Consider the following 25,428-nt stretch of genomic DNA (forward strand, 5'->3'; position numbering starts at 1 on the left):
TATCACAGCCTTCAAAATTTCAGTTGATGGTACATCCAAGCTTATAGTTGTTCAAATCTATTAACCTCAGAGTAAATGAATGACTAGAAAGTAGTCTAACTCATGATGCCAGTTATCCCAAAACAGTTATTCCTGGGTACTTTATAAAATCATTAAAATGTTTTCTGAATTATGTCTAAAGTTAACTCATGTTTAGTCCAGGATTTGGATTCTGACATTTTAATTTCTTTTGAATATAAGTCACTTTTTCAAGCAAAGAAATAGAATCAACCTAAGGATGTGGTCCTCTAGGGATCCAAGCCAAGTCTTGAGATCTTCAGCAGAATGACACTATAGTACCAGGTGCTACCAATAGAGTTATACACTCTAAATGGCAACCACTTATCTTCATTTTTTTTTATTAGGGAACAGCCAAAAGTTCAGTCTTTAAAGGCATGATATATAGAACATCTTGATCTACAAAGGATAGAATGACCCAAATTATATGCAGGCCATCCTATTGGGAAACAAGATCAGAGCTGGTCAAGGATTGGTTATCAGAGACAGTGCTTATACTTTGAAAACTTACTCTGTGGCTCAAAAAATTCCTGGTTCCTGTCACTAAGAAACAAAGTAAAAAATATTACAGATGGAGCCACACCAACATGTGGTTTTAGGGAGGTCTTCCACCAGAATGTGAAAGTAGAGTTAAGTGTAGGGGATAAGATCTTTTGATATTTTAAAAAATAAATTACTTAGTAACTAAGAAATTAGACATACCACACTCTTCCATTTGCTACAATAACAAATTGACAAAGAAGACTATTTAAAAGAAATGCTCAATATAAAGAGGGGGGGAATGGTAACACTTTCCACTACAGGATAATCTCCTGTTTTCCCAATTAGCATTGCTATTCTTCCATGATACATGTGGAAAAACTTGTTGAGTTTTGCCACGGCCAGATGAAAAACAGCGTTTCCTAATTAGCTAATTAAGCTCAATGAACATTTTTGGGATGGAACCATAAACTCTGGCCATTGTTTTGTCAAACATCTGCAAACTGCATAATTCCTCAGCCCTTAGCCAGTTTCTGTTCAATATCTTAAAGCTGAGTTTAGTTCCACTGTGATTTGTCTCAGGGCTGAAGTGAGTGTTAGTCATCAAAGTCTGGAATGTCATCATAGGAGTAACCCCGGTAGCCTTTAGACGCATAGTAGGCGATGCGCAGATGGTAAAATCCTGGCAGGAACACCAGAATGCCAATAATCAGGACAGGAACGGCCCGGTCTGCCCCCTGGTGGCAGAAGAAGGAAAACATCAGAATTATACAAGTTAATAAATTTTAAGTGAAAGACACAGGCATTGTATACTTTCCTGAACATTTTCTTTGAATAGTACACAAGGGAAAAGATTTACATTTACTTTCTTCCTGTTTATAAAGTGAAGGAAAGGCAGGGCATACTTGTAATCCTAGCTGCTCAGAAGGCTGAGGTAACTCAAGGCCAACCTAGGCTACATCAAGACCCCTTCTCAGTCATTCAATCAACTGAAGGAAAACTGCAAAGTACCAAAAATTATAAAAGAAAAACTATCCATTCTATTCCAGATATATGGCTCATTTCTTTCTTCTTTTTAAAAATATTTTTGTAGTTGTTGATAGACCTTTATTTTATTTATTCATATGCAGTGCTGAGAATTGAACCCAGTGCTTCACACATGCCAGGCAAGTGTGCTACCACTGAGCCCCAGCCCCAGCCCCTCCTTCTCCTTTTTAAAAGTTCTTAATTGTGGACACATCATATTCTCTGTCCTATTGTCTATAATAAGTATTTGTTATTATTATAACTCTTCATATATTTAAAATGTGTTAACACTCCACCAAAATGGACATATCATACTTTTACTCTGCTGTTCTTTGCATAGCTATTGGACATGCTGTGCCTTACTTTTTATAATTGTACAGAATACCACAATAAACCCCTGCTTTTTTCTGTGTGTGTTAACAGAATGGATGTGAATAATAGAATCAGTTCAGGACAACTATGTATTGAGGACAGCCTAAGAGAAAGAGCTACTAAATATCACTTTAGGTTTCTAAGGTATACTGAAACTTAATAGGAACTCCAACCAAACCCAACATAAAAAGGAACTAAACTGATGTATGGTTCAGTGGTACCAGACCTATACATTAACTGCTTCTCCCCACTCACCAGTAAGTCTGTACTGCTGCAAAGCTACAATGACAGAATGCTGCTCTAGCTAGAGCCCCTTATCAAAAATGAATCTTGGAAGCTAGGTTCAGCTATGCATAATTTGTCATAGTTCCAAACCATGACAATGGGCAAATTGTTCAATATTTCAGTGACCAAGTTTGCCTACCCACCTCACAGGAAATATAGGAAAACTTTGTTGCTCAGAGGAAAACATATTTTATTATTTTATATACATATGTTATATACATACATACACACACACACACACACACACACACACACACCACACACACCCATATGTATTTTTTAATATTTTTTTAACATGTCCCTCAGGTTTCCATTTGAGAAGTTTTGTTAAACTCACTGGCACCCAAATCAGGGCAATACTGCCCTACCTGGTGGCTCAGTATTAGCATGGCAACTCATCATTGGGACTAAAAGAAAATCTTTTTCTTCTTTCTGCTGGAAACTACAGCTGTGGCTCTTGTCTTAAAGATCTCATGGCACATTCCCACATGCCCATCAGCTTACCCCTTTGCTAATGTAGCCTGACAGCAGGAGGGAGCCTATGATAATGAGAAAGGCGCCAATCAAAAACAGCACAGTGGCAAGTGCAATGGCCTTATAAGGGATCTTAGGAGGGCTTTTCTTAAACTGGAAGAGAAAACAAAAACAAAAAAGACAAAGAACATCATTATGAAAATACCAGGGCTACCAGGGCAAAAACACTTTAAAGCAGGGAGGATAATTAAGAACCAAAGTGGATACTTCAAGTGTGTTGAAATATGTCCTACCATCCAGTGCAACTCTGGGAGAGAAAGGGAAAGGACAGGTTACTCAAAGGAATTCCAATGAAATGTCATATTTTCTAGTTTTAACTAATTCCACACACCATTCACTGTACCTTAATTTTTTTTTTCAAGAAATAAAAACAGGAACTACTTTATGGTTATTTGTTCATTAGACATACATTTATTAAATGCCTTGCACAGGTACTAACTTATAACATGCTAAGGAAAAGTAAAGAAGTTAAGAGATTTTTGGCATCCAAAGTTAAGTCTGTACACCCTGGAAGGTTTTTAGAAACAGAAAATTCCAGTTTTTTTTGGTAAGGCATTACCACTCAAACAGTTCAATTCAAGCTTAAGATTCACACACAAACTTTCTAATGTTTGGCTCACAGTTGAATCTGAGCTAACTGGCTGGAAGCTTCCCAGATCTATTTTTATCTGTCCTTTAAGTATGGGTCCAGAGAGTACAAACAATAATTGATTTATTTATATTTAAAAGGATGGGTTCCTGTTATTTCTAGTTTTATCTAGAATATTCTACTTTAAGTGGAAGTGGGCAAAAAGAGATGATATGCTACTATTTTGTAGATAATGGTCAAGGTAGAATATAAACTTATCAATATTCTGTTTTACTTACTGTTTATCAAAGAATACCTTTAATAAATTGGATCTCATGACATCAGGAAAGAATGAAGATTCCCACAATCTGCTGGCTTCAGCAGTTAGTTTCTCCCTTAAAAGATGAACTGACTTTGACTAAAGAGTAAATAAACAATCCTTAACACAAATCCACTTAAAATCTGATTATTTTTGGACAAACTAAATAAAGTGTACAACTATAGGCAACTATAGGACTCTGGCATTACAATTACATTTTTTTTTTTTTTTTAAAGAAATAGATAATGTTGGAATTGGTTTGAAACTGCCCTGCCAAGGTTTGCTTCAGCAAGCTAGGGCTAAGAGTCGCAGAAATGAGTTTACTTCTCACTGTTCATTCCAATCTTCAGGGATAATTAGCAAAACTTCCACCATGAAGGTCTTCCTGCTAACTCATCAGAATAGTCACCAATCTTGTCACTTCCCTTCTGCATTTACCTGAAGGTCAATGTAGCCATCATCTGTGCTGGAGAGCCTTGAGTATTTTACTTTACTACTGGGGATTCCAGTAGCCAGATTAGTACGAGACGGCATCATAACACACGGACACAGCTACAGTCTAAAACAACAATGAAAAAAAGTGTTACTGTCTGTAGGTGATGATAATACATTAGAGCCAACTTCAGATTCTATCTACTGGAATTCAGGGCTGCCATATCATATTGCAACTGATGATTTAGGCTTCATTGCTCTTAAAACCTGATATTCCTTTGACAGAGTACAAAAAACCTCAGTACGTATTTAATTTGGTTTGTCCTCATAGAATGAGAACCAGGACATTCACCAAGAACCAAATTCCAGTTTACCTTACCACCAGTGTTCCCTAATTCTTCCAAAGTCACCAGAGAGTAGCTGGAAGAGGGACTTAAATTCAGGTGCACTTGATGCTAAAGAAGTACTTCTTGCCCCCTACCCCAGCTTAGAAACATACACTCAAGTGATTTTCTTCATTACCAAGGAAGGAAAAGAGGGTGGGAAATGGAATACACTCACATCAGCATTTTGCTTATTTCCCCTTGTTGGATGATATCACCCTTTTAAGGCATTCTTATAAATTTAGATAACCTCTTGGCTATTAGTACTACACCAGTGCCTTTAATATACCCCTCTCTGTTCCATTCCAAACACTGATAAGTTGTGATTCCATTTTCTGGGCTGTGTGGCTACCTAAAAATATTGAATTAAACAAACAAACCTGAATTAAAAGTCTGGCTTATTGTCCAAAATATTTGAAGACGGCAGTAATGAAATCATTCCTATATTGTCTGTTCGAAAGTGGATAAGACTTAAAAGCAATGACATTTAAATTTTAAAAATCTGAAATCTGTACACTTTTCCTCCATAAAGTCACCAAGGTATGTGAACAAGTAAATTTAAATTCAAAAGCATCTGAGAAACTTACGTACTTCAACAAGGGCAACAAAACAGACTGGCCTTTCTCCATGTGACATTTAGTAAATCATGATTATAATTTATCATGTGGCAGTTACCATTTACTTAGCCTTGGTTAGGTGTCAGGCTCATCTCTAAATACTGTATACATATTTGACCAAAACTTGACTAATTATTACAGTCGACTTAAAGTAACAGCATTATGAAAGAACTGGTGCTAATCCTGTCATTTTTATTAACACTAGTCCAATAATCAAGTATTGAAAAAAATAAAAGTAATGCTAACCCATATGCTTTTCTAAAAGGGTCAGAGGGATGGGGATGTACCTCAGTGTTAGCATGCCCACCTATCACATACTAGGCCCTGAATTCAATCCCAAGTAAGGGGGGTTGGAGTAATCAGGGGAGTTAGAACAAGGTGCATTAAATATTAGGTTATTAGTGTAGCGATTAATTAAAGTTAATTCTATAAAACTTAAAGTTCAAACTACCAATGTGTGTTAGTTTTGAGGGCATTTGACTATACCCGATTTGTATAATCCTTTCTTTAAAAAAAAATTATCCTCCATTAATTATTCACACACTTGCATATAACAAAAACACACAAGGTGTGAGAAGGAGAGGAGAGACAAATGCTTATGAAACCAGAGTTTTGAGATGAGACTCAATTGCCCACTTCACCAATTTCTTCTGGGTTCTTGTCTCCCAAATTTTGAAGACTAAAATCCACAATCACGGAAGGAAAGGGTAAACAGAGTAGGATCTACTTAAGCAACAAGAGATAGAACTCCCGCCAAGCCGGAGGGGGACTGATAACAGAAAAACATTTTGGTGTGCCAGCTTAGGAGTTTATATATTGTTTTGAGCAGAGCGTGGAACAAAATCTATGTAAAATAGACCATCCAGTTCACTTCCATTGTCCTTCCCATGAGCCATCCTTCTTCCTACTAACTTCATCTGTGCTCACCCTCATCTTCCATTCTCCACCTCTGGGACAAAGGAATTAGCTGGAGGTGTTCCCACAGATGAGCCTCAAGGTCTTTTACATTTGAAACAGGCTTTGAAGGTGCTGCTCATTAATAGGTCTACCAGTTAGTCTCCAGGTGTGGTTGAATGGGGCCCATCTTGGTCATTTTACTATCTATTCTAGCTTATTTTCATTCACTTATTCATGGTAAAGATAAAAAGAAAAAAGTTGACAGAATATTTTCAAAGTCTCAAAGTTTCTAACAGGCTTTTAACCATCTCCACCGCAACCTCCAAATTCCCTCAGCCCCTGAAGTGTTAATAAGAGCATCAGTAAAGCCCAGTGCCTGACATTACGCTCCTTTATATCCTTATTTTCCTGCCCGTCTCCGGACGTCGCCACGCAAGGAAAAGCCGACGCACATTTAGACCAAACGCAAACAAAACTAGTTTCTGGAAAGAGGCCAACCGTGCGAAGCAAGCGAACGCTTCACATCTAGGACTCCGGCAGAGAACTCCAGTTTGCTTCAGGCGGGAACATTGGCTTGTAGCGAGGGGGTGCGAAGCTCCCGCCCCTCCCCGCCCCAACCCACGCATGTCTTACCCGAGCACCGCGCTAAGACTGGAGCTAGAGAGGAACTCGCCCACGGGTACCAGCCGAGGCGTCCCAGGCCTCATTGCACAGCCAACCTAACCGCCGACCTAGCAAATACCAGCTCGCCGCCGGAAGTGGCGTGCGGATGAGGGCGCGCCGGAAGTTGCGTCACCAAGAGCGACTTCTCACCCGCTTCCTGGGCGCGCCCAGGATAGCCCTTGGCGGGAGAACTCATCTTGCAGCAAGCGCTGGGGCTTGTCGGGGCGTATCGTGGTGGTGTAGGAAGCTGCTGCGACTTGGTCAGCCCGCGGCCACCGTCAGAGTGGCAGGCCAGAGTACATAGGGCCCCGCCCACCTGGGTCATAGTAGGGGCCCGGATAAGGCTGCAGTGATTCCTTTCTTGACCCCCGGAGCCAGTGGAGTCCCCCAGGAGGGGTAAGCCCAGGACCTCAGTGTACCCAGATCTCAATTCAGTGCTCAAGGGACGCAGACTACCACTGCACTCTAAGCAGATCTATTCTTGTGCCCTTTCCCTCCCCAGGCCAGTAGCGCTTCGCCCTGGTAAATGGCCAGCCCACAAGGGACTTTTGCACCATGTGAAGCTTTTTGAAATAAGGCCTACTAACGTACAACTTACACATGGTGAAGTACAATTAGATGAATTCAGACAAATTTTACAGTCCTGGAACTGTGACCAGTCTAGTTAAATATTTCCACCCCCGCCAAAGTTCCAGACACCTTTGCAGCCTATTTCCTTCCCCATGTACTGGCAGAGTAGGTAGTGAATACCAACTAAATATGATGAGTTATTAACATCCAGAAAATGAACTCAGTGCAAGTACGATAGAAACTAGTCATTGAGTCTACTAAACATAAAAGAAATATTTATTGCCATCTTCTTCTTAATGTAATTATACCAGGATGCTGTAGACTCCAAAAAAAAAAAAAAAAAAAAGCCATATTTACATAAAATGGTAAGACATTTGCAGCCCATCATGGTTCAAATGAAGACACTTTCCTGTGACATCTGAAATTCAGATAACTTTATTTAAATCGAAAAAAAATTCTTAAAACTGCATTTAAAGTCAAGACCTTTTTGTTATAAAAATCACCAGAAGTATTTCTATGTAAGGCAGAAAGAAGTATTTCTAGGTTAACAAAACCAGATTTGACTTTGGATTTTATTCTTAAGCTGTAGAGGATGGAAGGGGAAAAATAGGTTATTTACAGAAAACATTATCTACATATGTACTCAGTTACAAATTTGGTGACAGAAAAGACTTTCAGTACATGATGGCATTTTAGAAGCAGTTCTCAAAGAGCTTAGTTTTATTTCCTCAGATTTTAAGAATGCCTAAGATCCTTCTTCATCCTCGATCTTGGGAGCCAAATAATACTTTAAATGTCCCATGTCAGCAATTTTATACTCTACAACTGAAAGACAAGAAAATAGTGAATTACTGAAGGGCAGTATCAAATACACTACCTACAAAACAAAGTTCAAATTTATTATCATCTTACCAAGGGGTACATCTGCAGACATACTGAGTGTTACTGTAGGAGAGAGTGGAGTGGCTTTCGTAAAGAAGTTCAGGTACCTCAGTGCAAAAGTTAGCTGAACTGGCTCATTCATCTCTATGGTAACCTACAGGAGAAAACAAGATTTGTCATGTTGAAAAACACCAAGAAAGTTGTAGGCCATAATAAACACCTCTATTGGTAACTTTGAAGAGTACTCTGAAGTGAATTTAAGGACTCCCCCCCAAAAAGTATTTGGCTTATCTTTCCTATATAAACCATCAACTAAAATGTAATAATGGGAAAACTTCTCTTAATGAAAATATTCCTAATAAACAAATCAGCTAATAAAGAAATAGGAGGAATGAAATAAACTATTATATTTCAGCTTTGCAAACCCTAATGACAACAACTCTAGATGATAGCTAACATTCCAAAAAAGACATCCATTCGCCTTGTGTCTCCTACTGAAGATACATACCACCATCTAAAGTATTCTGGCTCTCCCAACCTCAAAACAAACAAGAGAACACTTTGAATGTCATCAAGCTTGAGACCTGTAGCTACTGATTTACAGAAAATACAGGGTGGACACACATATTAACTGACACACAGGGATACAACTGGCAAAATTCACACTTAAGAAAACTCTAAAACAAATAATCTAGTTTTAACTAAAAGATTGTAAATGGAGAGGGAAAAAAAGCTCAAGAGTTAACCAATAGGTAAAATGAAAGTTAAGGGCAATGTCAACAAATTTCAATGTATGAACCTTATTAAAATCCTGATTTGGGCCTGGGGCTCAGTGGTAGAGCACCTGCCTTGCCACGTGTGAGGCCCTGGGTTTGATCCTCAGCATCACATAAAAATAAAGAAATATAGTGTGTCCATCTACAACTAAAAAAATACTTAAAATTCCAATTTAAACAAACTGTTCTGAAATAACCAGGGGAAGGTGAATGCTTAAAAATTCCTTATACATTATTTTCTTGGATATGATATGTAAGGCTTTTAAAAATGTTGGGGTGTGTGTGTGTAAACACACATTTTTTTTTTTCCTTTTTGTGGTGCTAGGAATTGATCCCAGAACTTGGTGCATATCAGGAAATTGCTGTACCACTGGACTAAGCCCTCAGACCTAGAGTTCTTTATGTTTTGGTTAAATGAGGCTTCTCTAGGCACTCTCTCAAACTGGGAAAAAAAAAAAAAAAAGCTTAAGTATTCAACGCTAATCAATATTCAGCATTTATCGCAGTTCTTTCCAAGTTTTATGAAGTGTATGTTCTGGCCTTAATGAGAAAAATACTCTCATTTAAGTTTGATTCTGACACCAGGTCACTTAGTCTAAATTGTCTCTTAATCTTGCGCTTTTTGCTTTTCTACCTTCAAAATGAGCTAACAACTGAACCTACAATACATACAACTAATAGTACTAATGGGGAGCTAGTTACAGCTGGACTTTCATCCCAATCCATCCTTCTGTTGAGTTGCTATCCCAGCCTAATTTGAGAAATGCAGAGTAAGCATCTCCAGAAAGCTAAAGGTTGTATCAATCCTAACTTTAGAGAATGTATGGTTTTTATCCACACGCCGTTATTTTGTGGTTTGTAAAAGTGCTGAATTTGCACTCCCTTTTCACAGATGTAATTTTAAATTAAATGGCACTTGCCAATTTCAACAGTATCTTTCAGTTTTCACGAACTATTTACAGTTTTTTTCCTTTAATTTTGGCAAATAAACTAGTGGTAAACAGTAAAACTTTCTTCAAAAATTTCTATTTACTTAAATAGAAATTTAATTTTATTACTTACAGCTTCCTCTTCTTTATCAACATTACTTGTTTGAGACAACTTAATGTTTCCATTTCCAAGTTCTCCACTTGCAGAAAATTTCACTCCATCTTTTGCACAGGATATGACAACAGCATCTCCAATATGACTGAGGTCTCGGCATATACGTGCAAATTCACCAGAAGGCATCTTTACTACACAACTGTACTCTTGTTCCTATGAGCAAAACAAAAAAATCTCAAAAGTTAGGGCTGAGACCTGGCTCAATGGTAGAGCACTACTTGCCTAGCACATTTGAGGTTCTGGGTTTGATCCCCAGGCACTGCCAAAAAAAAGATAACATTAATGCTGTAAATGTAAAGACCTGGCATCCTCACTTTAAGATGTGATATTTTAAGAAAAGCTAAAGACTTTCTGATTACTTTGAAATATTACTCACTATATAATTCCCATCCCTGCCCCCAGTGCTAGGAACTGAACTCAGGTGTGTTCTGCCAATGGGTCATATCCCTAGCCTTTTTATTAATGCTCAAAAATTTTTGAGACAATCTCACTAAGTTGCTCAGGCTGGCCTAAAATTTGTAATCCTCTTGCCTCAGCTTCCTGAATAGCTGGGATTATAGGAGGCTGCTGTGCCCAGCTCATTGTAATTTCCTAATATATTCCACTATCCAATGAACAAGAACCCCCTCATGATCATCTTCCAGGCCTAAATCAAGAGAACATTACAAATCAGGATGCAGTGGCACATGCCTGTAATCCCAGCTAAGTTGAGGCAGGAGGTATGCAAATAAAAAAAAAAAAAAGACACTATTTTATGACACAGAATTTAGTTGCATTCTAAAAGAAAGAAGAAAATAGTATATTAGACATTTTAAATATCCCAACATCTCTTCTCTCCTTTGATATTAATAAGGTTAATACTAAAATCTGGTTTGGACCATGAACCAGCTGATATGCTTCTATAAAAAGTTCTGTTAGGAAGTAGGCTTTAAATTATTATATTCATATTTTACATTAATTATCACGACTATATGGTACTCCATAATCAGAAACTGATACTCACTGGAATTCCAAGTTGTTCAACATCTAAGTCCATTAACTTCATTTCATAATCTGAAACTTTCTCTTGATCTAACAAAAGAAAGCAAATGTTACTGAAAAAAGTGTTCATAACTAGGATGTTATACTTTATAACCACTATAGACATTCTCAAAATATTCACAGCTTTGAGAATCACTGACATAACTGACAGTAATTTTGTATAATTCAGTAAAAAGGTACAACTTACTCGGTGCTTCAAATACTAGCGCCAATGTATCCGCATTATCTTCAGCCCTTAATGTAATAATGTCTTCATTGCCAGCACATTTTAGTATTTTGGACATGCTACAATACAAGACAAAAGACACAGGATTTAAAATCAATAACACCTGCTCAAGAATCAGATTTCTTGTCTAGATATACTGCTTTGTAGTGGAGACTTGTCTAACATGCATTAGGTGCTGAGTTTGACCCCAGTGCCTTAAACATACTAACACCAGCAATTTCATCCGAGTATAAATCAGAGCATTTTCTGAATTATAAATCCTTTCAGCGGGTAAATTGTCAGACCACAATGATCATTAAAAATGATCTAGGGCCAGGTGTGGTGGTACATGCCTGCAATTCCAGCAACTTATGAGGCCAAAACAGGAGGATCACAAATTCTAGGCCATCCTCGGCAACTTAATGAGATCCTGTGTCAAAAATATAATAGGGCTCGAGATGTAGCTCAATGGCAGTGCACCGGAGTTCAATCCCCAGAAGGGAGGAGTGGGGATTAGCGTTGGGGGTGTAACTCAGTGGTAAGAATGCTTGCCTAGCACACGGCAGAGCCCTGTGTTTGATCCTCAACACAGAAAGGGGGGAAAATCTAATAGACCTATTAAAATACTGCTTGTATTATAAGTCAATATTTCTCATAAATCTTCTCTAAATGAAAACATACATGTGCACTAGATAGGCACTACTCTGGATAAATTTTCCCACAAGTTCTGGAGCTGAAAATAGTCACTGCGACTTTAATAATAAATAAAGAGTAGAAACAACCTATTGCCCCTATACAGAGTGACACATTTTCAGTAGGGCACGTTATAGGCGTTTAAAGTCAATCAGGACCTTAAATGTCCCATTCAAGGTTGCGGGAATTTAGTGAGCAGAGAACTTGAAACAGTCTTTTTTTCAGGCAATGGGGCAAAGATTGTCATTTTCCCGCCACCACCATGGCTTTGTGACTTTGGCGCGGAAAAAAGCCGGCTCGCTCGGCTGCCAGCGCGGGCTTTTCTGAACCGCGCGCTCCAGTGGGTCCCGCCTCCGGCATCACAGGCCAATGAGAAGTCGCAGATGGCCAACGCCATCCAATGAGGGCCCGATTTGGAGGCGCTCCCGCCAAGAGCAGGGGCTGCAGGAGAGCCAGGGCCCGATTCCCCGCGGCCCTGAAACTCACCTGGTGAGGTTCACACCCATGGCCAGGTTGCGGTCACAGCGGTAGGTGTCGAAGCCCTCGGAGCGCAGGGTGAGCTGCACCAAGGAGACATGGGACGAGTCCATACTCTGAAGGTTTACACCACCAGAGCTGATGTCCCAGCAGGCCTCGTTGATGAGGTCCTTGAGCGCTTCGAGCACCTTCTTCAAGATGGATCCCTGGACCAGACGCGCCTCGAACATGGTGGCGAAGTCTACGACGCAGCTACAGCTGAGTGAAAATCAGTAAGGTCTAGCCGGAGTTTAGGCTTCCCGAGGCCCAGAGAGAGCGGGCAAACACGGCGGCGTCTGAGACTAGAGAAGACGACGACCAGTGCGCCGCGCCTGCAACCGTTTAATGCCGCCGCGTCCGCAAGCGCGCGCTCTCTGCTCCTGCGCCCCGCGTTGCGACGTCACCACGCTGCCCCGCCCAACTTCTGGGCGGGGAGACCCTAGGACCAATTGTATCTCGGATACGCTCAAACCCCACCCTCCCTAACCTCTGTTGGACAACATATGCGCAGGAGCCGGACAGGAATGCTGCTCCCCTTTCGAGCGTCCTTTTGGAGGTTGACTGAGCAGTCTAGCCTTTCTCTGTGCGTTTTGCCTGGTTGCTAAACTTGGGCACGAGACTAGTCCGTGCCAGGTCTGGGTCCGGATCAACCTAAGTCCCCCAACCCCCAAAGAGTGCACTTTAATTTTGCTACTACAGTGGTGATGCTATTCTCAAAATGTCAAGCAATAAACAGATGCTCAGTTATCTTCATTATCCAGAGTTCCTAGGCTTCATATCTACCACTTCTCACTACCAACCTCATATAGTCAATCAGTTGTTTACACAGTCTGTTTTTTTTCTATAATTTTTTTTAAAAAATACGTTTATACCGTAAACACTTCTGCAAAGTACTTAATTCATGTCATGTACATATGATCTATATTAGTATCTCTTTTTTTAATATTTATTTTTTAGTTGTCATTGGACACAACATCTTTATTTATTTCTATGTGGTGCTGAGGATCGAACTCAGGACTTCGCACGTGCTAGGCGAGCGCTCTGCCACTGAACCACACCACAGCCCCTATATTAGTATCTATATTAGTATTATGTATTCCATTCATAATACATTCCATACATAAAAGATACATAATATTCCATATATGTAACCTATTTATTTAAAGATCCTGTCTCTAAAGAAAATACAAAATAGGGCTGGGGATTTGGTTCAGTGGTCGAGTGCCTCTGAGTTCAATCCTCAGTACACCCCACCCCCCAAAAAAAGATTGTGTTGTAGGGCTTAGGATGTAGTTAGTGCTGGGGCACTTGTATACTATGCACAAGGTACCAGACTCAATTCCCAATATTGAGGGCAAAAAAAGATTTTAATTTATAGTCTAGTCAATACTGTGTGTATGGGGCATGCCCATTTCCCCTTATCTTCCTAACTTTTAAGTATTAGTGATCTTGTTTTTATTTATTTATTTTTTCTGTGTTGCTAGGGATTGAACCCAGGGCCTTGCTAATGCTAGATGAGTAGTCTAACCACTGAGTGATGCCCCCCCCAACCAAAGTTGGGCATCTTTCATTCATATATATGTAATATATGTAGTATATATACATATTTTATTTATATATATATATATATATATATATATATATATATATATATGTACATATTGCATCCCTACTCTATTCTGTCCCTCTGGCATGTATCTATTTATATCACACATATCTATTCACTGAATTTTATTAGATGTACCATTATTTTATGTAGCACAAAATATAAAACACCACCAAACTATGATCTAGTGCTTTATCATTTAAAATTTATATTTTATAATTATTAAAAGAATGTTTATACTTTAAAAAACATTATTGTCTTATAGCACTGTTGTACATACATTTAAAAGATACATGAGGGCAAAGGGTGTGCTCAATGATAGAATGCTTGCCTAGCATGTGTGAGGGTCTGGGATTGATCTCTAACATCATAAATAGGTTAAGGCATTCATACTATTTATTTACATTCAGAACTTCCTACCCAGTTGCTTATACTGTTGTTTTTCTTTTTTAAATATTTAGTTTTTAGTTTTTTAGGTGGATACAATGTCTTTATTTTATTTTTATGTGGTGCTGAGGATCAAACCCAGTGCCTCACCCACGCTAGGGAAGCACTCTACCACTTGAGCCACAACTCCAGCCCTGTTGTTTTTCTATATACTATCATGCTCTCTGAAGTCAAGGGTGTTGATGATGTAGCATTTCTGAAAAGTGCTACTCTTTTGTCTCTTGAATTGCTTCCAAGACCCTGCCACTCATTTGTAAGTTTTGATGCTGGCATTTTCTTGCTTTATGTGTGATCAATTATTCTTTGTGATAGAATAGCATGGGCAAGGCCCTGGGTTTAATCCTTAGCATCAAAATCAACCCCTTCACAATAACATCATAAAACAGTTTCATCTATTTGTGGGAATTTTCCTTTTTTGGGTCCCTTAAAATAGCAATTCCTCCAACCTAGGTGCCTTAAACAGATGAATGGTTAAAGAAAATGTGGTATTTATACACAATGGAATATTACTCAGCCATAAAGAAGAATGAAATTATGGCCTTTGCCTGCAAGTGAATGGAACTGGAGACTATCAAACTAAGTGAAATAAGCCAGTCCCAAAACACCAAAGGCTGAATGTTCTGATATGTGGATGCTAACACACAATAAGGGGGATGGGGAGGGAAGAACAGAAGTTCATTGGATTAGACAAAGGGGAATGAAGTTAAGGGGGGGATGGGAATAGAAAAGACAGGAATGAATCAGACATAACTTTCCTATGTTCATATATGAATATATGACCAGTGTAACTGCATGTCATGTACAACCCCAAGAAAGGGATCCTAGTTAGAACAAGTTATATTAGATGTATATAGAATATGTCAAAATACACTCTACTATCTAAAAAGAACAATTTTAAAAGAAAGATGAATAGCCACAGTTATTAAAAATAATATTAAACACATTCCTCCTACCAAAAACAAATAGTAGCTTCTTTGGAATACGTTCATTCTTCTAGGGAGAAACATTTGTTTCACTCATAATGAATTTATATTCTTTTGCTATTCTGTTTTAGTGTTCTGGATTTACACAATATTTTGGTTTAATGCCATATCACAATCAGTCTGAATATTTTTTCTTTTTTAATGCTGAGAACTGAGCCCAGGGACTCACACATGCTGAGCACATGCTTTACCACTGAACTACACCTGCTCCTTGAAGACATTTTAAGTGACAAACTCCACTGGCATTGTACCGACGATGCATATGAATCTATTAAAATGAGGACTTAAAAATGGCTATGACCTGTGGTCAAAGAAGGCCTCTCTGAGAAAGTAGATTTTATCAGAGAAGCTAGGAGAGTAAGAACAAGCATTCTAGGCAGAGAGAAAATCATGATTAAAAGGTGGATATTAAGGCTAGGAGTATAATGTAGAGCCCTTGCCTAGCATAAACTAGGCCATAGGTTTGATCTCTAGCACTGAAAAAGAAAAAAAGAAAGAAAAAGAAAAATGTAGGCATGCTTAGAAGGTATGCAGTCAGTGGTGTGTTGTAGATTACAGAGGTTGATATATCCACAGCATACTGAAACATAGGGAAGTAATGAAGGTGAGGTTGGCAAAGAAAAGCAAGATAGAGATCACACAGGACTTTGTAGGCTCTCTGTAAGTATAAGAAAAAAGTTCTCAAAAGCAGGTCTTTTACATGATCCCATTTGCATTTTAAAGGGGTCACTTTACTTTAACATTTAGTAAAAGTACTATTCAATCAACGGGAGAATGGATTAAGTACATTTTTATCAAATGATGGGTTGAAATTTTAGAAAAGAATAATAATGATTCATCAAATTCAAGTTAGTTTTAAAAATTCAAATAAATATAAGCCGAATAAGAATTGAAATTATATATTTAGTAAATATTTATGAGACCTTACAGTGAGTTTCTAAATGTAAAAGGAAAAACTCCATAAAACATAAGGAATGGATATAGAAGTTTAGTGTGCCTAGGAACACAGCACTGATGAATAGACGTTAGGTTTCAGTGTTAGAGGACACAACTCAAACTGATAAAAGTATTAAGATTTTGAGCTGGGCCTGTGCTGCATCCCTGTAATCCCAGTGACTAGGGGAACTGAGACAGGAAAATCTTAAGTTTGAAGCCAGCCTAAGCAACTTAGTGAGACCCTGTGTCAAAAATCAAAACAAAACAAAAAACAAACATACAAAACTGAAACAAAACAAAAAAACTGGATTTTGTAAGAGGCCATGTATTTGGACCAGGCACCTGATCAGGGCCCAACAAACCAAACCAATATAGAGTTTAATCATAGTAAGTAAGCTTTGGTTGGTTGCAGAAGATCAATGATCTAATTAAGCTGTAAACAATTAACTAGTTAAGTTATGACCAATTAAGTGATTGACTGACTAGGCCATAGTTAAGTACAAACCTGTGATCTTCCTGCTTTAGTCTTTTGAGTTGCTGGGATTATAGGTGTGTACCACCATGCCTGGCAGAAATGGGCACTTTTATTCAATGTGAGTAGGAATACAAATTGATGCAATTTTTTTGTTAGGAATTTGAAAATGTGTATCAAAAGTCTTAGAATTGTATTTTAAGATTTTATTCTTTTTTTTCAAATGTCGATGGACCTTTATTCATTATTTATATGTGGTGCTGAGAATTGAACCCAGTGCCTCACATGTGCTAGGCAAGCGCTCCACTACTGAGCACCAGCCCTAACCCCATAAGATTTTATTCTTTTATGTAAATGTACACTTGTGTCTATTTTTTTTTGATATAGAAATTAAATCTCTAGGACTTTTTCCTAAGGAAGTAATCAGAGGTAGTTCCCAAGATCAAGCATATTTAATAATGTTTCTTACATGATCATTAATCCGTCCAAATTGGAGATATCTTTAAAGATTAACAATTTCTCCTTATCTCCCTCCTCTTCCCACTCCTCCCCCTTCCCCACCTCCAGCCCCAATACTGGGGATTGAACCCACAGGTGCTTTACCACTGAGCTACATCCAAAACCTTTTTTTTTTTTTTTTATTTTGAGATAGGGTCTTGCTAAATTTTTGAGGCTGACCCTGTGCAATCATCCTGTCTCAGAATCCAAGTATCTGTGATTAGATGTAGGTGCCCCTGCACCCACATATATTTGCTTTTGTTAGCAGGTAAATCTGTAAGATGGAGTATTACCCAGCCTTTAAATTACCATTCTTAAAAAGTATTTAAGGATAAAGAGAAAATTCATGTTATAAAACAACATAAATAAAGGTTTTCTAATTTTCTGAAACTGTTATTATCTCTATATATGTACATAGAAAATGGAATGGAAAGGTAAGAATATAAATATTCAAAAAAATTTTAGTTGTAGATGGACACAATAGCTTTATTTATTTTTATGTGGTGCTGAGGATCAAACCCAGTGCCTCACACGTCAAGGCAGGTGCTCTACCACTGAGGTACAGCCCCAGCTCCAAGAATATAAATATTGACAGCAATTATCTGTGGCTGATGATACTACAAATAATTTTAGTTTTTTTCCATTATGCTTTTCTGTATTTTCTACACTTTTTAAGTTTTATTTATTATTATTATTATTATTTTTGGTACCAGGGATTGAACCTAGGGGTACTTTACCACTGAGTGACATCTGAAGCCTTTCTTATGATTTCTTATTATTTATTTATTTTTGGTACTGGGGATTGAGCCAGGGATGCTTAACTACCGAACATGCTTAGGGCCTTGGTAAATTGCTGAAGTTTGCCTGAAACCTATAATCCTTCTGCTTCAGACTCCCAAGCCACTGAGATCACAGTTGTGTGCCACTAAACCTGGCATATTTTCTACACTGTAGAAATATTAATGAATATTGGGAGAAAAATGCTGTAAACTATTTTATGTAGTTTCTTTCAAATTTCTTTTTTTAAAATATTTTTAGGTGGACACAGTATCTTTATTTTATTTTTATGTGGTGCTGAGGATGGAACCCAGTGCCTCATGCATGCTAGGCGAGCACTCTACCACTGAGCCACAACCCCAGCCCCTGTCAAATTTCTTTAAAAATTAACATCATATAGTAGTCATTCTCAATCCTTATTAGACTTACCTAGGGGTGTTTTTCAAAAAGTCTATTCCCCTTTGGTCTCCAGAAATTCTCAAATTGAGCTGGGGTGGTCCTTCCAACAGTAATTTTTAGAAGCTGCCCAGGTAATCCTAATGAATAATCAGGATTAAAAAAACTACTATTATAGCCAGGCACTGTGGTTCATGCCTGTAATACCTGCAATTCAGGAGGCTGAAGCAGAAGAATGACAAGTTTAAGACCAGACTTGGCAATTTAGCAAGTCCCTGTCTCGAAAATTTAAAAAGTAGCTGGATGCCATGGCAAACACATGTAATCCCAGTGGCTGGGGAGGTTGAGGCAGGAGGATTGTGAGTTCAAGGTCAGCCTCAGCAATTTAGTGAGGCCCTAAGCAACTTTGAGAGACCCTGTCTCTAAACAAAATATAAAAATGGCTGGGGATGTGGCTCAGTGGTTAAGTACCTCTGGGATCAATCCCTGGTAACACATACACACACACCAAAAAAAAAAATAAAAGGAAGAGAGAGAGAGAGAGAAGAAAGTAAAATTGAAAAATAAAAGAAGAGTAAGGGGTAGTGANCCCCCCAACCAAAGTTGGGCATCTTTCATTCATATATATGTAATATATGTAGTATATATACATATTTTATTTATATATATATATATATATATATATATATATATATATATATGTACATATTGCATCCCTACTCTATTCTGTCCCTCTGGCATGTATCTATTTATATCACACATATCTATTCACTGAATTTTATTAGATGTACCATTATTTTATGTAGCACAAAATATAAAACACCACCAAACTATGATCTAGTGCTTTATCATTTAAAATTTATATTTTATAATTATTAAAAGAATGTTTATACTTTAAAAAACATTATTGTCTTATAGCACTGTTGTACATACATTTAAAAGATACATGAGGGCAAAGGGTGTGCTCAATGATAGAATGCTTGCCTAGCATGTGTGAGGGTCTGGGATTGATCTCTAACATCATAAATAGGTTAAGGCATTCATACTATTTATTTACATTCAGAACTTCCTACCCAGTTGCTTATACTGTTGTTTTTCTTTTTTAAATATTTAGTTTTTAGTTTTTTAGGTGGATACAATGTCTTTATTTTATTTTTATGTGGTGCTGAGGATCAAACCCAGTGCCTCACCCACGCTAGGGAAGCACTCTACCACTTGAGCCACAACTCCAGCCCTGTTGTTTTTCTATATACTATCATGCTCTCTGAAGTCAAGGGTGTTGATGATGTAGCATTTCTGAAAAGTGCTACTCTTTTGTCTCTTGAATTGCTTCCAAGACCCTGCCACTCATTTGTAAGTTTTGATGCTGGCATTTTCTTGCTTTATGTGTGATCAATTATTCTTTGTGATAGAATAGCATGGGCAAGGCCCTGGGTTTAATCCTTAGCATCAAAATCAACCCCTTCACAATAACATCATAAAACAGTTTCATCTATTTGTGGGAATTTTCCTTTTTTGGGTCCCTTAAAATAGCAATTCCTCCAACCTAGGTGCCTTAAACAGATGAATGGTTAAAGAAAATACAAAATAGGGCTGGGGATTTGGTTCAGTGGTCGAGTGCCTCTGAGTTCAATCCTCAGTACACCCCACCCCCCAAAAAAAGATTGTGTTGTAGGGCTTAGGATGTAGTTAGTGCTGGGGCACTTGTATACTATGCACAAGGTACCAGACTCAATTCCCAATATTGAGGGCAAAAAAAGATTTTAATTTATAGTCTAGTCAATACTGTGTGTATGGGGCATGCCCATTTCCCCTTATCTTCCTAACTTTTAAGTATTAGTGATCTTGTTTTTATTTATTTATTTTTTCTGTGTTGCTAGGGATTGAACCCAGGGCCTTGCTAATGCTAGATGAGTAGTCTAACCACTGAGTGATGCCCCCCCCAACCAAAGTTGGGCATCTTTCATTCATATATATGTAATATATGTAGTATATATACATATTTTATTTATATATATATATATATATATATATATATATATATATATATGTACATATTGCATCCCTACTCTATTCTGTCCCTCTGGCATGTATCTATTTATATCACACATATCTATTCACTGAATTTTATTAGATGTACCATTATTTTATGTAGCACAAAATATAAAACACCACCAAACTATGATCTAGTGCTTTATCATTTAAAATTTATATTTTATAATTATTAAAAGAATGTTTATACTTTAAAAAACATTATTGTCTTATAGCACTGTTGTACATACATTTAAAAGATACATGAGGGCAAAGGGTGTGCTCAATGATAGAATGCTTGCCTAGCATGTGTGAGGGTCTGGGATTGATCTCTAACATCATAAATAGGTTAAGGCATTCATACTATTTATTTACATTCAGAACTTCCTACCCAGTTGCTTATACTGTTGTTTTTCTTTTTTAAATATTTAGTTTTTAGTTTTTTAGGTGGATACAATGTCTTTATTTTATTTTTATGTGGTGCTGAGGATCAAACCCAGTGCCTCACCCACGCTAGGGAAGCACTCTACCACTTGAGCCACAACTCCAGCCCTGTTGTTTTTCTATATACTATCATGCTCTCTGAAGTCAAGGGTGTTGATGATGTAGCATTTCTGAAAAGTGCTACTCTTTTGTCTCTTGAATTGCTTCCAAGACCCTGCCACTCATTTGTAAGTTTTGATGCTGGCATTTTCTTGCTTTATGTGTGATCAATTATTCTTTGTGATAGAATAGCATGGGCAAGGCCCTGGGTTTAATCCTTAGCATCAAAATCAACCCCTTCACAATAACATCATAAAACAGTTTCATCTATTTGTGGGAATTTTCCTTTTTTGGGTCCCTTAAAATAGCAATTCCTCCAACCTAGGTGCCTTAAACAGATGAATGGTTAAAGAAAATGTGGTATTTATACACAATGGAATATTACTCAGCCATAAAGAAGAATGAAATTATGGCCTTTGCCTGCAAGTGAATGGAACTGGAGACTATCAAACTAAGTGAAATAAGCCAGTCCCAAAACACCAAAGGCTGAATGTTCTGATATGTGGATGCTAACACACAATAAGGGGGATGGGGAGGGAAGAACAGAAGTTCATTGGATTAGACAAAGGGGAATGAAGTTAAGGGGGGGATGGGAATAGAAAAGACAGGAATGAATCAGACATAACTTTCCTATGTTCATATATGAATATATGACCAGTGTAACTGCATGTCATGTACAACCCCAAGAAAGGGATCCTAGTNAAAAAAAAAAAAAAAAAGAGAGAGAGAGAGAGAGAGAAAAGAAAATTTAAAAAATAAAACGGACTGGGGGTGTATCTCAGTGATAAAGTGCTCCTGGGTTCAATTACCAGTATCCCCCGCAAAAAGTACTCTTACAGCATTTGTGATAAATAGGTAAATATTTGTGCTTAGAGCCTCTAGACTTATTGGTTAGAAAAAGTAAAACCTTGCTTATTAGAGAGAAGACTAATACATAATATACAGTTACCTAATAATCTAGTAGGCTTGTAAGATCATGGAAGTACAGGATTTGTATTTTTTGAAGATTATTTTTTTCAGTGCTGTGAATGAACCCAGGGCCTTGAACATGCTAGATAAGTGCTCTATCACTGAACCACATCCCCAGTCCTGAAACCTTGACAATTCTGCCTATTCTCAATTCAATGTTGCATGTCATTTTATTAAATTGGATAAGTTTTAGTTATCTGAGAACACTTGTCAAACTGTGATAAATAAAAATGCAATATGATAAGCTAGAAAAAGCAGGTTAAGGCTGTTTTGTTTTTCAACTTTTTTTTTTTTTTTTGGAGTTGGTGGGGGACCTTGTGCATGTTAGAGAAGCGCTCTATCACTGAGTTATATCAATAGCCCTTTCCACAATTCTTAAATAAATGTACAGTTTAAAGAAATTATTTTTGATAAGTTTTCCCCTCTAAGAGAAATGATATCATTATTCTTGGAACTCAAGAATTTTCATGTCACTTGTACCATTGCAGTTTTCAGATATTAAGATGAGGGGAGTTGTTTTTATCATGAAATAAAATTAATTATAGCAATAGCTACCCATTTACAATCAGTCTGAACATTCTGGGGATTAGGAATCCCATGCTAGTTATTTTTGTTAACACAGTATTTAACAGTAATGGAACTAAACAAGGAGTATAATGAAATCACTGTGTACAAGATATGCCACAAACCTGGAAGAAATAACTTTCAAGAAAAGAGTTAATTTAAGGAACAGAAAAGAAATCAAATTTGGGGTATGTTGGTGTATGTTGTAGTCTCAAGTATTGGGGAGGCTAAGCACAAGGGTCCAAATTCAAGCCAGTCTGGACAAATTAGCAAGACCTGTCTCAAAATAAACATTTTTTTTTTTTTGTACTGGGGAGTGAACCCAGGAGTGGTTTACCGCTGAGCTGTATCCCCAGTCCTTTAATTTTTTTTTTTTTTTAATTTGGAGACAAGGTCTTGCTAAATTGCTTTGAGCCTCACTAAACTGCTGAGCCTAACTTCGAACTTGGAAATCTCCTGCTTCAGCCTCATGAGTCTCAAAACAAAACTTTTACAAAAAGGACTGAGGATGTAGCTCAGTGGCAGAGTGAACCTGGGTTTGATCCCAGTATAATAACCAGACAAACAAAACAATATTCTAGTAGTTGTGCAACGTTTTAAAATAGAAAACAAAGTTCAGAGTTCAGGGCACCTTCAAATTTGTTAAAAGCACTGTTTCAAAAATTGGGGAATATACTCTTTTTTTTAAAATATTAATTTTGTTGTAGATGGATATACAGTATCTTTATTTATTTTTATGTGGTGCTGAGGGTCGAACTCAGTGCCTCACACTTTCAAGGCATGCACTTTACCACTGAGCTATAGCCTCAGCCCCTGGGGAATATACTCTTATGTAGATCAGGATATGTGATGGTTTTGGTGGCTCACGCCTGTAATACCAACTATGTGGGAGGCTGAGGCAGGAGGATTGCAAGTTGGAGGCCACTCTGGGCAATTCTGGAGCCCCTTTGTCAAAAAGAGAAAGGAAGTAGGGGAGGAGGGCTGGGGAAGGGGGAAGTAGCTCAGTGGTGGGGCTTTTGCCTGGTTTAATCTCCAGGAGGCAGGATGGGGGCAGAGGGGAAAGAAATCAGGATTATATAATGCCTTTTTCAGAATTCTCATTTTGTTACTGAAAATATGGAAAATCTTTATGGCATTGGAAAGAGACAAGTGGCCCTTGGAAGTATATAGAAGTGCAAGGTTTATTCAGCACTGGTGTGGGCTCAGTGGAGTTTTTTTCAAGGCTGAAGACAGTTCTTTGTTCTCATTATCTTTTATACAGTACATCCTACCAGGTTTCAAGACTTCCCCATGCAAGTAGCCTTGATTTCCTTTCCCTCTTTCCAAGCAGCTGTGGTTCCTGCCACAGCTGCTGAGCAGGCATGAATACAGAAGCAAACTAGCAGGTTGCAGTTATTAACAGAGATAAAAAAGAAACATCTAGGAAGGAGTTACCACTTCAATTTCTTTCCCCAAACGCCACACAGTTCAGGTCAAAATTATAAACAGGAAATTGCAACTTCTCTAAGGCAAGTTTTTCTCATTGTTAGATAACAATACGATTAAGGATAGAGAACTCGTGTTTTGCGTTGTTTGCAAAGAAGCAAGTAGGAAGCATAGAAGGTGATGCCCAAGCAACACAGCTATTCATGAATTCAGGCAGGCTGTATGTATGTTGGTTAGCTTGTATTCTGAATTGTATTTCTTACTAGGCATTTTCTACCAGGTAGGCCTTGGTTAAGTCATTTTCCTTCATAAGTTTTAATTCCACTCAAAAAATATTTAGGGGGCTGGGGTTGTGGCTCAGTGGAAAAGCACTTGTCTTGCATATGTGAGGTACTGGGTTCGATTCTCAGCACCGGATATAAATAAATGAATTAAACAAAGGTCCATTAACAATTAAAAAAAAAAATGGAAGTATTTAGGATGTGTCAGGTACATAGGAGACCCTCAGTTAAAAAAAAAAAAAAGGCAGCATTCCTGTTCCCAAACTCGTCTTAACAGCAATCCAGTGGCTGAGGGGATAGCTCAATAATATTGCTCAAGTTTAACATTCAGTAGGCCCTGTGTTCAATCCCCAGGACCAAAACCAAAACCAAAACCTCATAAGAAATTTGAAACACTGAAGATGATCTTATTTGTAAAATGAAAATCACATCCGTTGCCAAGTGACGTGTGGCTTAAACAAGATAAACCAACTATAGCCCACTCAGCTCTATGCATACCTAGAGACTGCTTGGCAATGCACAACAGACTTCAGTTTGGGTTTCACTTTATTTTCACGTGATTCCCTCCTCGTAACCAGGTTGGCTCACGGAGCCTCACCACTTAAGGTCTGACAAATGGGTTCTTAAGTAAGCCTGGAACCCCAGCGCAGTGAATTCTTGCAGGCTAGACCCTCTCTGGGGCGCTTCTTGCCCTCAATAACCATTTACTTTCAAGACCTAGAACGCCGGAACCGGTACATTCGCGGTTAGGCGGGAGTTTCCATTGGCTAATCTCGCTCTGAAAGGCACGTTTTCCCCGCCCCCTTGTGGTGCTGTCCAATGCGCGTCTCTCTGCTCTGTTCCGCTCCGCCCCGCCCCGTTGCCCCGCCTGCCTAGTGTATTCCCGCTATTGGCGGATCTCCCGGGCAGAGATGGCGGCTGTGCGCGTGCGCGCTCTCTCCGAAACTCTTCCCTGGAGGAGGAGCGATTGGGAAGGCCGGGTCCTCTCGGCTCCGGTGGAAGAGCAGCGGAGAAGCTGGGCGGAGCTCCAGGGCTGGCGACCGGGCTGCGGAGGGGCCTGCGAGCCGCTGCTGAGCTGCG

At 38.4% G+C, this 25,428-nt stretch overlaps 3 protein-coding genes and 2 non-coding genes across 6 annotated transcripts in view; 1 reads left to right on the forward strand and 4 right to left on the reverse strand.

The window, feature by feature from the left end:
- Positions 1–203: 203 nt before the first annotated feature.
- Positions 204–6,759, reverse strand: Tmem230 (transmembrane protein 230). 2 transcript variants are annotated; one of them, XM_015482657.2, is made up of 5 exons: positions 6,604–6,739; positions 4,080–4,200; positions 3,639–3,717; positions 2,725–2,847; positions 204–1,274 (listed from the first exon to the last, which is right to left on the reverse strand). In XM_015482657.2, exons 2-5 carry the CDS (start codon positions 4,100–4,102, stop codon positions 1,134–1,136), a joined length of 366 nt encoding a protein of 121 aa, XP_015338143.1. In that variant the 5' UTR covers positions 4,103–4,200; positions 6,604–6,739; the 3' UTR covers positions 204–1,133. The 2 variants fall into 2 exon arrangements, with proteins under 2 accessions (XP_015338143.1, XP_015338151.1); XM_015482665.2 differs by lacking the exon at positions 3,639–3,717 and having other exon boundaries at positions 6,604–6,759.
- Positions 2,518–2,627, reverse strand: LOC125619230. The gene has a single exon (XR_007350730.1). It is a non-coding gene; the product is annotated as a small nucleolar RNA U6-53/MBII-28 (small nucleolar RNA).
- Positions 6,760–7,615: 856 nt separating the features above from the next.
- Pcna (proliferating cell nuclear antigen) lies at positions 7,616–12,824 on the reverse strand. Its single transcript, XM_015482669.2, has 6 exons — positions 12,391–12,824; positions 11,194–11,291; positions 10,969–11,036; positions 9,924–10,118; positions 8,116–8,239; positions 7,616–8,028 (listed from the first exon to the last, which is right to left on the reverse strand). Exons 1-6 carry the CDS (start codon positions 12,609–12,611, stop codon positions 7,949–7,951), a joined length of 786 nt encoding a protein of 261 aa, XP_015338155.1. The 5' UTR covers positions 12,612–12,824; the 3' UTR covers positions 7,616–7,948.
- Positions 12,610–25,428, forward strand: part of Cds2 (CDP-diacylglycerol synthase 2) — a 69,330-nt gene continuing 56,511 nt past the window's right edge. Inside the window, exon 1 of the mRNA XM_015482674.2 lies at positions 12,610–12,653. Coding sequence (XP_015338160.2) covers positions 12,610–12,653 — 44 coding nt within the window. The remainder of the gene's footprint in view (positions 12,654–25,428) is intronic.
- On the reverse strand, positions 13,411–13,482 carry Trnaa-agc. The gene has a single exon. It is a non-coding gene; the product is annotated as a tRNA-Ala (tRNA).

The sequence above is a fragment of the Marmota marmota genome, unplaced genomic scaffold, assembly GCF_001458135.2.
Source record: "Marmota marmota marmota unplaced genomic scaffold, marMar, whole genome shotgun sequence".
NCBI classification, from domain to species: Eukaryota; Metazoa; Chordata; class Mammalia; order Rodentia; family Sciuridae; genus Marmota; species Marmota marmota.